The 15,465-nt window shown below is 45.0% G+C and overlaps 2 protein-coding genes and 1 long non-coding RNA gene across 9 annotated transcripts in view; 1 reads left to right on the top strand and 2 right to left on the bottom strand.

Annotated features, from left to right (window-relative positions):
• Positions 1 to 34: 34 nt before the first annotated feature.
• On the bottom strand, positions 35 to 4,320 carry LOC116974122. The gene is made up of 3 exons (XR_004412283.1): positions 4,233 to 4,320; positions 1,104 to 1,376; positions 35 to 524 (listed from the first exon to the last, which is right to left on the bottom strand). It is a non-coding gene; the product is annotated as an uncharacterized LOC116974122 (long non-coding RNA).
• Positions 4,321 to 4,397: 77 nt separating this feature from the next.
• Positions 4,398 to 11,531, top strand: alg11 (ALG11 alpha-1,2-mannosyltransferase). The gene is made up of 4 exons (XM_033022277.1): positions 4,398 to 4,489; positions 6,538 to 6,771; positions 8,652 to 9,577; positions 11,038 to 11,531. The coding sequence occupies exons 1-4, from the start codon at positions 4,455 to 4,457 to the stop codon at positions 11,313 to 11,315; spliced, it is 1,473 nt and encodes a 490-aa protein (XP_032878168.1). The 5' UTR covers positions 4,398 to 4,454; the 3' UTR covers positions 11,316 to 11,531.
• Positions 11,532 to 12,496: 965 nt separating this feature from the next.
• The window catches only part of LOC116974117 (serine/threonine-protein kinase Nek5-like), a 39,855-nt gene continuing 36,886 nt past the window's right edge, over positions 12,497 to 15,465 (bottom strand). For 6 of the 7 annotated variants that reach the window (XM_033022271.1, XM_033022266.1, XM_033022267.1 and 3 more), the window contains 2 exons: positions 15,146 to 15,263; positions 12,497 to 14,146 (listed from right to left, as the gene is read on the bottom strand). In XM_033022271.1, the coding sequence (XP_032878162.1) occupies positions 13,879 to 14,146; positions 15,146 to 15,263 (386 nt within the window). In that variant the 3' untranslated portion in view covers positions 12,497 to 13,878. The remainder of the gene's footprint in view (positions 14,147 to 15,145; positions 15,264 to 15,465) is intronic. The other variant, XM_033022268.1, reaches the window with a different exon arrangement.

Below are 15,465 nucleotides of genomic sequence, written 5' to 3'. Positions count from 1 at the left end.
GTATTTCAAACGGGGGGGGGGGGGGGGGGGGGGGGTTGTTCACAGGGACAGTGTTGCTGCACTGGGGGAGCGTTGTTGCACTCGGGGAACTGCAGATGCTGGTTTAAACCAAAGAGAGTCACAAAATGCTGGAGTAACTCAGCGAGACAGGCAGCATCTCTGGAGAGAGGGAATGCATAACGTGTTGGGTCGAGACCCTGGGGTAGTGTTGTTGCACTGGGGAGTGTTGTTTCGCTGGTGAGAGAACGCTACAGTCTCGACCAAAGATCATAGAGGGGAGCAAGATACTCCACTCCTACGTAATCCAACGCAACTTTCCCTAGTATTCTTTCCCATTGATAGTTTAATCTGTTGTCCTCTTTTTTTGAGGCGGAAGGTACGCTGTCGTTCCTTCTTCAGAGCTCTGCTGTCATTTACATTTGGTGTGAATTGAAGATCATGTATATCAGGAGTTGTAGAGCCACTGCTGGGTTCATTCTGAGCAGCTGAGCAGTAAGAATGTTCGGCCTGTATGTTGTGTGACACTGCCAAGACAAAAAAAAATGAGAAAGGGGGAAAAAAATGGGAAGCATACTAATGAAATAGATTAGGTACACAAAATTGCTGGGGAAACTCAGCGGGTGCAGCAGCATCTATGGAGCGAAGGAAATAGGCGACGTTTTGGGCCGAAACCCTTCTTCAGACTGATGGGGGGTTTGATTTCATAATCTAATGAAATAGATTAAACGTATACATGTAAATAAATCAGCATCTACTACTAATTATCATTAAAACGATGTGATGTGATGCACCAATTTCAATCTACCAAAAGAAAATCATGGTCTTGATTTTTTGAAGATTTTTTAATTAAATCAATTTAAATGTTGTATGAATTATGCTTGAGAACATTTTAAATGGATGTTCTTACTTGAATTAAATACTAGTACGCATTTAATTAGCCCGCACTTTGTGATTATAGTTTTGTGAACATTTCACAAATGAAAATAAAAATACCATACATGCCATTACATATTGACCTTTACCAATTATATCAGTTAGCATATACATTTTTATATTTAGCCAAAGTGAGAGAATATATTTTATTTTAAAAAGGAAAAAATTACTTGCCTCTTTGCTGTTTTGAAGGCGTTGGTGAGGATGGGAGGTTCTCATTCTTCCTCTTGAGTACCCTGCTTTGGGAAGACAGATGTTTCGGCGGGTTCGGAATGTCAAAGAGCGTTGGAACTGCATTCCAATTTAGCCTGTTCTTGGTCTGTTTGTTGGAAAACTGGTCAAGTTCAAAGTGTTCAGAACAAAGACAACAGTTGGCTGACAAGTACACCAGAGTTCGGTGTAGGAGATCTTGTCAACGAGTATTCTGGACCCACTGTCGACATCTGAAATTACAGAAAATATCATATAGGATTAACTAATAGGAAAAAATTGATTATAACTACATACCTGCAGAATGGAGGATATATCACAAGTGCATTTTTTTTCAGTTGTGGGGAGAGACCTGTATATTGAAGATGCATTTTGCCTCTAATATGTCAATTTACCTTAAATGTAGAAGAGCTTACAATGGTCTATGTAAGAAGTTTTTAATATTTTCTTTCTATCCTCTTTTGGACCTAAGACACTAGCAGGGCTGCCAACTCTTACGCAGAGAGAGAGAGGGAGGCAGAGAGAGAAGGGCAGAGAGGGGGGGGGGGGGGGAGATAGAGAAAGGGAGAGAGAGAAAGAGAAAGAGAGAGATGAGAGAGAGAGAAGAAAGGGGGAGAGAGGGAGAGAGAGAGAGAATAAGTTGTTTGCCAACCGCCAAAAAAAACTACATAGAAGAGAGAGAGATAGATGGGGAGAGAGGGGGGGAGAGAGAGAGGGGGGAGGGGGAGGGGGAGAAGGAGAGGGAGAGGGAGAGGGGAGAGGCGGGGAGAGGGAGAGGGAGAGGGAGAGGGAGAGGGAGAGGGAGAGGGAGAGGGAGAGGGAGAGGGAGAGGGAGAGGGAGAGGGAGAGGGAGAGGGAGAGGGAGAGGGAGAGGGAGAGGGAGAGGGAGAGGGAGAGAGAGAATAAGTTGTTTGCCAACCGCCAAAAAAAACTACATAGAAGAGAGAGAGATAGATGGGAGAGGGAGAGAGGAGAGATGGGGAGAGAGGGGGGGGGAGAGAGAGGGGGGGGAGAGAGAGGGGGGAGAGGGGGGGGGAGGGGGAGGGGGAGAAGAGGAGGGAGAGAGAGAGAGGGGAGAGGCGGGGAGAGGGAGAGAAGGGAGAGGGAGAAAAGGGAGAGAGAGAGGAGAGAGAAGAGAGATAGAAGAGTGATAGAAGAGAGGAGAGGAGAGAGGAGAGAGGGAGGGAGAGAAGGTGGAGAAGGGAGAGAGAGGGGGAGTGGGAGAGGGAGGAGGGAGAGAGAGAGAGAGAGAGAGAGAGAGAGAGAGAGAGGGGGAGAGAGAGGGAGAGGGAGAGAGAACGATGGCACGTTATAACCCGCAGCCGTCCCATTCTGGCCGCCGCTGACCCCTCCACCGCACCATTCTTCACGGCGGCCCAGTTGTCTCAGCTCTGACAATTCGATGGACCTAACCGGTAACAACACTAAGAGCAGCCCCGGGCCGCTGCGCTCTCCGACTCGAATCTGAGCTTGAAAAATCAGGTGGTGGGCCATAGATGCTGCTGCACCCGCTGAGTTTCTCCAGCATTTTTGTGTAGCTTCGATTTTCCAGCATCTGCAGTTCCTTCTTAAACACAGGTGGTGGGCCTGATGTGTCCCGCGGGCCATATTGTGGAGACCCCCTGCCTTACAAGAACAAAAATGTGCAGAAGTGTTAAAATTGATTACTTTATTATTGTCGTAACTAAAGATCTATTTTTAAAAAATCTAATAACTTTCTAATGTAAAACATTAGACAAACCTAGTTTCCCAATAATGGTGGGAGATGGAACAGAAAATAACATTTTCAGGACAAAATAACATGGACAGGAAATAATAATATTTCCTCACCTTTCTTTGCTATTGGGGAAGCTGAAGAATGACAGTAGGTATGTTGCAAAGCCTACCTGAAGCGTTGGTGAAAATCTGTCGCTGCGGGTGTGCGCGATTTTGGCGCCGTTTAGAGGGGGGCGGGTTTAAAACGCGATTTTCTCTAAGCTGTTCCAATCGAAAATGTTCAGCCTAGTTAATTATTAACGAAAAATCGCTGAAAGACCCCGTCGCAAAAGCTATTATTAGGTTTAAAGGCCTTGAATAATAGTTATAGTAGTTTAAAAATCAATCTCTAAACCCGCGACCGCCAGCAACCGCAGGGTCTCATAGAGCAAACCACAGAAGGTAGGCTGTATATTTTTACATTAAAAAGGGCTTCTAAAGATCCCTTTATACAAAGTTTAATATTGCGAGTAGCTCATTTTGGGCCCATTATATCCCGCAGTATTTTTCTCGGCATTTGGGGCACAAATCTACCGCAATGTGAACGTTCTAAACCAGCGCGTTCCACAGGGACCCACTGGAAAGCTGATTTAAATGGACATTTATTTACAGCAATTAAACACTAAATTCCTTCCATTTGGCCTATAAATTAATGTAAATGAGATTTAAAAATCATGTTTTATTGTGAATTATTTGTGAATATTATTTGGACATTTAGGCTATTTAAAAATGTTAATCATTTATTAAGAAATGGATAGATGTTTAGATCTAGTAATTGAAGTCTGAAATTAGCTACAATTAGGTAACTAACTAATTATATGCTTTAATTTCAGGTCATCCAAGTAAGATTATTTTATATTTGTTTCAGAATGCTTCAATCTATGATAACTGAAAATTTCATTCAGTTCTCTTAATTTTTAAGAAAGTTATGGGCTTTTGACTGTTCACGATCACAACTTTTCTGTTATGTCCATAGAAAATCAATAGGGAACAAGATGCTCATTTCCCAGTATGAAAATGGCCATAACTTTTTAAATACTTGAGATATGAAAGTGAATTAGGTGTCAAATTAAACTTATTTTTATGCTTTATCTGATGGGATAAATTACAGACTTGATTTTTAAAATCTCAAAATTTTGTAACATTGCTAATGACAGGTCGTGTCGGGTCGGGTCGGGTCGGGTCGGGTTGGGTCGGATCGGATCGGATCGGGTCGGGTCGGGTCGGGTCGTCTACATTGACGATTAGAGCAGCTTATAGCAGAACAGTGAGCTGAAGATGTGGACGCCATGACAGTAGTCGAGGCAACCCGGTAAAATGGCGCCAACAATCACCCATGACGCTGTCGCTCTTCCCGGGCCACGGCGCGCAGTCCCGGCGCGTGACGTCATGGAGCCTCTGCGCGCATGACGTCACCGCGCCGGTGCGTGCTCTGCCCGGCGGTCCCGCTAGGGCGGTCGCTAGGCAACGCCCGGCAAACCCTCCCACTCTCCCCCCCTCCCCGCCGGCAGCGGGTGCGGGTTCCGGTTCCGGTTCCGGGCGGAAGTAGCGCCGGCATGGCGGCGGGAGGCGGAGAGAGCGGCTTCCTCAGGTGAGAGGGGATGGAATAATGGAGTGGAGGGGGACGGAGCGCCGCTCCTGGTGCTGGGGGGCTGCGGGCCCGGCCGGGAGTGTTGAGCAGCTCCGGGTGATGTGGGCGGGAGACACGGTCACGGGGCTGTACAGCACGGAAACAGGCCCTTCGGCCCATCTGGTCCATGCTGGCCAAGTTGGCACACTGAGCTATCCCTCTAAACTCTTCCTATCCATGTATCTCTCCTTTAAAATCGTACTGGGGAGAGAGCGCAGTGGTAGTGTTTACAGTCCACTATGTTTACATATTCTGTTGCGCTGCAGCAAGGAAACATTTCATTGTTCTATCTGGGACATTTGACAATTGAATTGTATCCATTTCAATAACTTCCTCTGGCAGCTTGTTCCAGGTACGGACAACCCTCTGAGTGAAAAAGCTGCCCCTGAGGTTTCTCTTAAATCTCTCCCCTCTCACCGGTGCCCTCCAGTTTTAGAATCCTCTACTCTGGGGGGAAAAGACTGTGAGTGTTCACATTATCCGTGCCCCTCGTGATCTTGTACACCTCAATAAGGTCACCCCTCAACATCCTACGCTCCAAAGACAAAAGTCCCAGCCTATTCATCCCTTTCCATATGAAAATCTGCCATCAGTGTTTCAACAACATACTCAAACATGCTCAGTGTTGTTTGTAGGTTTCCAGGTAGTGCAGGTAAATTACAAGAGACGGTTGATTTTGTTAGTTCTGCTTCTGAGTTCCTGAAAGTCGTTCCAGTGGCACAGTGCCAGATACCTGGCTTTGATCCTGACCTCAGGCGGGTGCTGTCCACACAGTTTCCATGTTCTTCCTGTGGCCGTGTAAGGTTCAAGTTCAAGTTCAAGTGAGTTTATTGTCATGTGTCCCTGTATAGGACAATGAAATTCTTGCTTTGCTTAAGCACACAGAAAATAGTAGGCATTTACTACAAAACAGATAAAATGTGTCCATATACCATGATATAAATATATACACACATGAATAAATAAACTGATAGTGCAAATAACAGAAAGTGGTTGGTAATAATCAGAGTTTTGTCCGAGCCAGGTTTAATAGCCTGATGGCTGAGGGGAAGTAACTATTCCTGAACCTGGTTGTTGCAATCTTCAGGCTCCTGTACCTTCTACCTGAAGGTAGCAGGGAGATGAGTGTGTGGCCAGGATGGTGTGGGTCTTTGATGATACTGCCAGCCTTTTTGAGGCAGCGACTGCGATAAATCCCCTCGATGGAAGGAAGGTCAGAGCCGATGATGGACTGGGCAGTGTTTACTACTTTTTGTAGTCTTTTCCTTTCCAGGGCGCTCAAATTGCCGAACCAAGCCACGATGCAACCGGGTGCTCTTGGGTGCTCCCACACTCCAAAGAACTATGTTTGTTAGTTAATTGCCTTCGGTAAAATTGTCCCTTGCGTGTAGGATAGTGTTAATGTACAGGGTGATCGCTGATCGGTGCGGATTCGGTGGACCTGTATCTCTAAAGACCAAAGAATGTCATTTTGTATATTAGGAGGTAATGAAAAGTAGATCCAGTAGGCCCAGTGCAAATTGGAGGAACAGTACTTCATATTTCGCTTGGGTAGTTTACACCAAAGATCGTAGAAGCTCTAGTATCTTTGGTTTACGCCCCAACGGTATGAACATTGACTTCTCCAACTTCACGTAGCCCTTGCTTTCTCTTTCCTTCCCCTCCCCCTTTCCAGTTCTCCCACTAGTCTTATTGTCTCCACTAACATTCTTTATTTTTCCCGCCCCCTCCCTGAAGAAGGGTCTCGACCTGAAACATCGCCAATTCCTTCTCTCCATTGATGCTGCCTCACCTGCTGAGTTACTCCATCATTTTGTGTCTACATTCGATTTTACTAGCATCTGCAGTTCTTTCTTAAGCAAAACTTGACAAGACTGGTGTGTGTCTTCACACTCTGACCAGCAATTACCTTGGGAGGGTTTATACGCTTACGCAAGGTGTGAATTCTAATGTTGTTATTTTATACATTTGAAATGCCAGTGTTATTAACCTCTTGTTCTTTTTATTAGGTTTATGTTTTCGTTGGCCTATCCAGTGTTGATCATAAGCACTGGTTTATCATTCTTCCTGGTCGCTATTTTGCTGTACATACGACTCTGGACCTGTCCACAGAAGAGAATATCACAAAATGCAGGAAAAAGTGCCAAGAAGTCTTTGGTGGTGGCGTTCTTTCACCCGTATTGCAATGCCGGGGGTGGAGGGGAACGGGTGTTGTGGTGTGCTGTGCGAGCACTGCAGGAAAGGTGAGTCCCAGTTACTGCACCTGCAACGTCTGAATATTTGTGGAACATTTTCTCTAAAGGGGTCCAAATACTCGTGTACTTTGATTGTGTCAGCAGAATGCGATGGTAAAAAGCAAGTTTATAATCCACGGTCGGCCATCTTGTCTGTGAATTACAATCCCCTTTGGCCTTGTTCTTCTCTCCCCATGACCTCTTCCATAGACGCTGCATTGCTGTATCCCCAGCTGCCTGTCAAGTACTATTTTCTTTAACCCATCACTTGAGATTGGCAGAACCAAGCCCTGGAACTCCCAGCCTGAACTTCCATCCTTTCTCCTTTAATACATTTCTTAAAACCTTTCTCCTTGAGCAAGCTTGATCACCCGTCTTTGGCTCGGTATAAATTTTATTCCGACTTCGCCCTTTTAAGTGCCTTGGGACACTTTCTTATTTTACAGTTGCGAGCTGCAGGTATTTCTTAATCAGCGGGGTAGGTTGTGTTCTAAGGGAACGTTTGATTTGCAAATTGAAAAATAATTTTCCACTAGATTCGTCTTAAAAGCTCTGGTTGCGTTACAGACCTCAACAAAGTTGTTTAAAAATCATATCCACATTAATAGATGAACATATTACATGAAATATATAATTTTATTAACAATTAAATCCTAAATTAAGATCTAAAGATAAACAATGTATACACCCAGTGAATCAATCCAGATCCAGAAGCGTCTCGGATGGAGTGACCACAACGTAGGATCATCTGGAACCAGTGGTCTTTGTTTCAAAGTTCCCTTAAAGACAGAAGTGGCAAATACCTAAATTGAACTGTAGACAAAAGGAACTGCAGATGCTGGTTTATTTTTTTTTTTAAACACAAAGTGCTGGAGTAACTCAGTGGGTCAGACATCTCCGGAGAATATGGATAGGTGATGGTTCGGATCTGTAGAAGGGTCCCGATCTGAAACGTCAACTATCCATTTTCTCCAGAGATGCTGCCTGACCCATTGAATTACTCCAGCACTTTGTCACCTAATTTGAACTTCAACTTACTAAAGCTTTTTGGATACTAACCTATAGACTTAGTCCTAATTTTTATTCAACTGGCCCCATGAAAAGTAAATCTACAGACACACTTCATTAACTTGCCGAGGCCAAGATCTGAGTGGAGCTGCACACAGCACTAGCAGCTACTTCTCAGGAAGACATTTCCAAACGGGAAACTGTGTAGTGTACATGTGTGCCGTCTCCAAGGCTTTCAATGTAGGTGTAAATTCTGTCTCCATTCCCCCCCCCCCCCCCCCGATAGGGAATCTCTCAGAATATCCGGTGTAAATGTATTTTTGTTGTGCAAAGTTCTGTCCGGAAAGATCACTCTGGGCTGTACTGTACTGAAACAGACTCACCAGTCTATCTGCACTTGTAGCAGCAAGTAAAATACACCCTTCATGCACAGCAGAACACTAATAATTAGCCCGGTGCCTAATTATTAAATTAATTATTATTAATGGCTGCTCGTCTATCTGTCCCAACAACAGACCATACAGCAAAAATAGATTTGTAGATCAAGAACGTACCATAAAGCTTCAATGCTGTTGCACTGACAATTCAATGCTGTTAGTGACATTCCAAATTCAAAGAATGTCTAAACAGTGCATGATGTCTGATGCAGCAAATTCTGGACTAAATACAATGTTTTCAACTGGGTTTTGTCAATTAATTCTTTGTAAATAAAATTAAGACTGATTTCAACATGCACTGATCCTATCATGAATATTGTTTGTGGCTTTTTCTGTGTATCAGAATTATCAAGTATTCTGTAACATTTTCCCCAATATGTTTGACATACAAACATGATGCATTTTGTCAGCAAGGTTCTCATTTTCACATTTTGTAATTCACAGATACGCTGATATTAAAATAGTCATTTACACTGGAGATCAGGACGTCACAGATGAAGACATACTAGACACAGCTTACAGGCGATTCAACATCAAACTACGCCAGCCTGTTCAGTTTGTTTTCCTGGAGAAACGCTACCTTGTGGAGGCGAAGCTTTATCCCTACTTCACTCTGCTCGGCCAGAGTCTGGGATCTGTGCTGCTGGGGTGGGAGGCCCTCATGAAGTGCACTCCTGACATCTTCATCGACTCCATGGGCTATGCCTACGTGCTGCCTCTCTTCAAGTACTTGGGTGGCTGCCGTGTGGGGTGCTACATCCACTACCCCACCATTAGCACAGACATGCTGTCTATGGTGAAGGACAGGAATCTGAGGTTTAACAATGCAGCGTTTATATCAAACAATCCCATACTGAGCGACCTCAAACTTGTCTACTACCACATCTTCGCCTGGCTGTATGGATTGGTCGGGTCTTGCAGCGACATTATAATGGTGAATTCCACATGGACTCTGAATCATATTCTTTCTCTTTGGAAGGCAGGTGACCGTACTCACGTTGTCTGCCCACCTTGTGATGTTCAGGCGTTTCTGGACATTCCCCTGGAAGACAACAGTAAAAGGGCCGAGCATTCCATCGTTTCGATCGGGCAGTTTCGGCCAGAGAAGGACCACGCTCTACAAATTACAGCCTTCCATCGCTTCCTGCGGGACTGCGCTCACAAGTGTGCTGTGAAGCTGGTCCTGATCGGAGGCTGCCGTAACGCTGAGGACGAAGAGCGAGTATCTAGCCTGAAGAAACTCTGCGAGAATCTGGGAGTGCAAGAGAATGTTGAGTTTAAAATTAATATTCCATTTGCAGAACTTAAAAAACATCTCTCTGAAGCTACAATTGGGCTGCACACCATGTGGAATGAACATTTTGGTATAGGTGAGCATGTTACAGTTCTGCTCCGATTCTTGCGGAATTTGTTTTATTTTAACGGGTTATTTTGAAAAATCTGTGTAATACTTGATGTTCCAAGTATTATAGATTCATAGCATGCTTTTGAGATGTTTAGTATTAAGTGCCTAAGAGATGATCTAAACAAGAATTATTTGTGGTCTGAACGGTAACTGAAGCCGCAGAGCAATACTGTAATTGGATACATGACATTTGTAATGAGTTGGTGCACCTGAAATAGACCGGGCCAGTGTTCCGACAACAGGACAAACAAATGTCCCTGTCTGTGAGAGCATCTTCATCTTGAAGCAATAACTGTTACAATCCGCAGCAGCGAAAAACCCATCGACCCGAGTCCTGGCGGTTGCCTCTCAAACTAATTGTTTGCAGGCAATTGTAAAGGCAGCAGGTGATGAATTTCTAATACAGTTTAGATTTCTAGTTTCTTTTTACAGATTAAATTTCTGCTAATCAATGGTGCGACAGTTAGACCAACATCGGTCTAACATCGGTGAGACCAAGTGCAGGCTTGGCAATCGTTTCGCCGAACACCTCCGCTCGGTCCGCAATAACCGACCTGATCTCCCGGTGGCTCAGCACTTCAACTCCCCCTCCCATTCCGAATCTGACCTTTCTGTCCTGGGCCGGCCAAAGTGAGCACCACTGGAAATTGGAGGAGCAGCACCTCATATTTTACACCCCAGCAGCATGAACATTGATTCCCGGTAGCCCTTATTGTCTCCTCCCCTTCCCAGCTCTCCCTCAGCCCTCTGGCTCCTCCTCTTCCTTTCCTCTTCCCCCCTCCCCCTCCCTACATCAGTCTGAAGAAGGGTTTCGACCCGAATCGTTGCCTATTTCCTTCGCTCCATAGATGCTGCCTCACCATCTGAGTTTCTCCAGCACTTTTGTCTACGTGCGACAGTTAAATGGTGTATTGGGTCGGGTGCTAATCAATCCCATTGCAGTTCATTCCTGTGGAGCGATGTGCTGAGGCTGGAATAACTCCATCGAGATATTTAACTTTGTGGTTGTGACAGGATGCCACTTCATCTCTTTATGGAAAGGTGAGATGTGATCACAAAAGATAGAAATTTCAATTGGGTGAAGAAAAAATGTTTACTGATTGAGGCCAGAAAAGAGAATTGTGTTTGGGTGCCTTGTTGTATTAAGTGCCTTGGAGGGCTTGGATCACTATAACAGTGCTTGCAGACCTGGTTACAGGCTATATTCAGGCAGTGATGCACCATGGTTGAGCCATCAATGAAGTTTCTGTAAAGAAAGAGCTGAGAAAAAGGATTGCGGAACAGGAATTCCTACCAGCACTGACTGTACTGTTCTATTCATTCATTTTACCGAGAGCTGTCCCAACCCTCTGTTGCTGTGATGTGATTGATATACGTTCACCCTGTGTTACTGAAGTCCCAGTGACCATGTTCCCTTTCCCACAGGTGTGGTGGAATGCATGGCTGCAGGAACGGTTATTCTGGCCCACAATTCTGGAGGCCCCAAGCTTGACATTGTGGTGCCTTTTGAGGGGGGTGAGACGGGATTCCTGGCAGACAGCGAAGAAAGTTACGCTGACGCTATAAATACCATCCTGGCACTGCCACCGGAGCAGCGGATGGAGATCCGACGGAATGCACGCAAGTCTGTCAGCAGATTCTCCGAACATCAGTTCGAGATGGCATTTATATCTGCTCTGGACTACCTCATTAGCCCAGGATAATAATTATTAAACGTGTTTAACGACTCCTGGGAAAGATTGATTATTAAATAATATATGTAAGTAATGACTCTCTCCCCAGTCTCCACCCTGGGAGACGGGAGGAGAAACATTCCAGAGTATTGCCGTTGTTTGTATATATTTGAAAAGGTTTACGTTATCTGTGTAAAAGATAAATCTTTCCTGAATTTTGCAGTAAATATTGCATAAGGGAAAATATGTTCTGATTTCAGGTGTGTGATTGTGCAAGTTACTTCAGTATTTTCTGTAACAAGGCAGTTTCTTAGGGCACCGTCACATTATACACGAGGGAAGCACTGCGAGAGGGCTCAAAGATTCTCCACTGACTCAACTCTCCTGCAGTTTATCGTATTCAAATGACAATGTTGCGTGCAGATCTTACACTTGCACAGCAGGTCATTAGTAACCCATCTTTCCTTGTCATATTTGATGCTTGTGTATCTGTGCTGGTGTGTCCTCTGTCTGACCGCTGGGTCTTGTCCTCCTTCGCCATAGGACCATTTTCCATATTTCCTCTGTGTTATAGATCATGGCCACGTCTTGCTGTTGTGGCTCCCATTATAAACAATGCCCTAAACTAGTTACTGCCTCTTCTACATTGTCCTTTAAGTCACATTTACTGGGTAGGTCTAATTTTCCATCATCCTTTTCCACTATGTAAGGCTCTTGGGTTCACCATATCACAGACTTGCCCAATTTTCTTATCATTTCTAGAGATTCCTTCATCAGCTGAAGTGCAGCTTAGTTTGGGACTCAGATCTTTGTTATTGCATCTGGCTGCTGTCTGGTCATCTGGCTTTGACCTTCAGTGCTTGCTCATTTCAGGGTATCACGTGGAATGAATCAAATCAACTGAATTGTACAGGGGGCATCTTGAGAGGAAGGTGAGATGGATCATTATTATCTTGGGCCGACCTGCAGATTTATCTTTAGCCAGTAGTTGAATATAAATACAATGTAATACAATACAATAATACGTTATTAGCCAAGTATGTTTTGCAACATACGAGGAATTTCATTTGCTAAGTCAGTCATACAAATAAAAAGCAACGGAACACACAAAATAAATTTTAGCATAAACATCCACTACAGTGACTCCTCCATATTCCTCGCTGTGATTGAAGGCGAAAAAAAAAGTTCAATCACTTCCCTTCTTTGTTCTCCCGCGGCCAGGGGGCCTGGAGCCTTCCATTGACGGGACGATCTTGACTCCCAGAGCCGGCACTGTTTGGGCCCTCCGCGTCAGAGCGATCAGCTCCCGCATCGGCGGATGTCAGCTTCCCCGCGCCGCGAGATAAGATCCCGGATCGGGGCGGCAAACCTCTGCATTGTTGGAGCTCCCGACTCGGCCTCTCCCAAGACTGCGAGCTCACAATGTAAAGTCCGCAGGCCGCAGTTGGAGCGATGCCAGGCAAGGGATCAGCGATGTTAAGTCCACTCCCGGCGGTGGGGCTCAAAGTCAGTTCGAGGAGGCCTCCAGCTCCACGATGTTAGGCCGCAGAGCAATCGGAGATGCGATCCGGAAAACAATCGCATCTCCGGCATGGTAAGCTGGTTAACCGTCAGTCAATAGCAAGATGGAGCAGTTTGATCTGACTGTTTAATGTGCATGTACATTCTGTGAGGTAGCTTCTCCATGTTGGCAGCTCAGCTTTAGGTACCGCTGGCACTGGTCCTAGCGTGGCTTTCTCCATTCCTCATTGAACCAGCAATGATCTCCCGACTTCAGTGTCATGAGGGGGTGAAGGTGATGCAAGTCAGGATGTTACAGATTGTGATGTGTACATTGTTGCTCCTGCTGTATGCCCAGTTCTGAGTGCTCAGAACCGTTCTCAGTGTATCTCGGCTGGCACAACTGTAGTGCCATCTGACACAATAGGTGTCCCTGCTGTGATATTGGGACTTTGCTCAGGCAGGTACTGTACATTGGTCATTTCTGCCACTGTTGTCAGAAGTAGCTGCATCTGCAGCACAGGTTTATCTATTGTACTAGCTCCTTCCACAGATCTCATTGGATCCATAAATAATAAAAACAGAAAATGGTGTTCAAAACTGAATACTGTTGTGGGTCGTGAATTGAAGGTTCATGACAATGGGAACAGGGAGAGTAACCACAACAGAAGCCAATCACTCCATTCACAGTTAACTGTTTTAAAATTAATGTTTTAAATGTAATAATCCTTTACAAGTGATAATCGGGTGGGTTGAAATCCTTCATGAGCAGGATACACGGCAGCTTTTACTGAGACCAAACGAGATGCCACATGATGCAGACAAGCACACCTGTACGTGAAGGTACCGCTCAAAATTGTGGCTTTGTTTTTCACCTGTGATTATAATTATACAAGGTTTACTTGCTAAGGAAAAGCAGAATAGTTATATCCTCACAGGATAGTCCGTCAGTTGGTTACTGCAAGTGAAACGTTCGAGCAGCTTAAGGAATTTGTTTTTGTATGTAAAAAATCAGTTCCAGACCAATGTTTTAAACGACTCAATTCCTTGACTGCAGATTACCCTCTTACCCGATTAGCCATCTGTGTTACTCTCAGGAAGTTGTTGCAATTTGCTCTGTGAAAGCCTCGACTGAATCAGTTGCAGACTCGTTCTTTTGATCACAGCATTTTTCAGGCATGCTTTCAGCACTGAAATTGAGCATCTCCGCCTGGCCCTCACTCTCCTCTCTGCATTCATCATGTGCGCCTTGGGTGGTTCCCTTCCCATCACTGTAATCAGCTTCTTCTGGTTGAATTATTAATTCCTGCAAAGACTCCACGAGCTGTTCTGTGAGTTCATCTTCAGATTCTTCAAAGTTTCTAAAGAATCAATACATTCATAGAAACATCAGCAGGACCACCACCTACATTTTTCTTGTCACAATAATACATGGTTATACATAGCAATGCTGGGCTAGACTGTCCATGGCGCAGCAGGTAAATCTGCATTATAAGTAATTGTGTAGGAAGGAACTGCAGATGCTGGTTTAAACCGAAGATAGACACAAAATGCTGGAGTAACTCAGCAGGACAGGCAGCATCTCTGGAGAGAAGGAATCTGTGACGTTTCGGGTTGAGACCTTTCTTCAGACTAGTCTGAAGAAGGTACACAAAAATGCTGGAGAAACTCAGCTCGTCTGGACCCAAAATGTCACCCATTCCTTCTCTCCAGCGATGCTGCCAGAACCGCTGAGTTACTCCAGCACTTTGTGTCTATTATAAGTAATAGACACATTGGCGCAACAAAATGCAACAATTTGCACTTTTCCGAGTTAAATTCCATCTGCCATTCCTTGACCCACTTCCCTGGTTGATCTAGATCCTATTGTAAAGTTGGATATCTCCTTCCTCCCTGTGCAGCAACCACCAATTTTGGAGTTATCCACAAACTTTCCAACCCTCTTGTCATCCAAATCGTCAATACAGATGGCAGTCAGCAGTGGACCCAGCACCGATCCCTGTGACACATGACTGGTGACAGGTATCAGAGTAACAACCTCTCCACTACTGCCCTCTGATTCCTGCCAGCAAGCCAATTGTGAATGCAGTCGGCCAGCTCACCCTGGATCCCACACTGTTTATCATTCCTTTGTTCCAGTTGACCCTGAGATAGCGGTTGCATGCCAACAACACTGGCATGTGGTAATAGGGCTAAACATTGCCAGTTTAGCACAAGCGCAGGCCAGTAGGACTAGTGTAGATGGGAAGTGTCGGTTGGCATGGCCAAGATGGGCTGTTTCCACGCTGTATGACCCTGGCTACGTTTCTGTCATGTCATTATTTTGTTTTAGAGAGGTGACAGTGGTAGAATGAGCTTACGTGTCATCGTCATCGGATCTGGGCTCCAGCCGTTGAGTGTCCACTTCCACATCAGAGGCCGGACCTGATTCAGAATCAACCTTCTCTTCTGTTGGCCTCACAGGAGTTGACAAACCACCTAATAAACCGAAACATAGCCTGATCAATCATTAGCTCCGTCCACAGCCATAGATCGATCCCAAACTAGCAGCACAAGTAGATAAAGTGTTAAATAATGTGTATGGTATTAGATGTAAGGTTGGACAGACATGGATTATTTTCTCTGGAACGTCAGAGGTTAAGATTAGGAAAATGGTGACGGATTAGGAAAAGTGGAGGTG

Source organism: Amblyraja radiata, chromosome 6 (genome assembly GCF_010909765.2).
Source record: "Amblyraja radiata isolate CabotCenter1 chromosome 6, sAmbRad1.1.pri, whole genome shotgun sequence".
Lineage (NCBI taxonomy): Eukaryota > Metazoa > Chordata > Chondrichthyes > Rajiformes > Rajidae > Amblyraja > Amblyraja radiata.
This window is presented reverse-complemented; position numbering and strand designations above follow the sequence as displayed.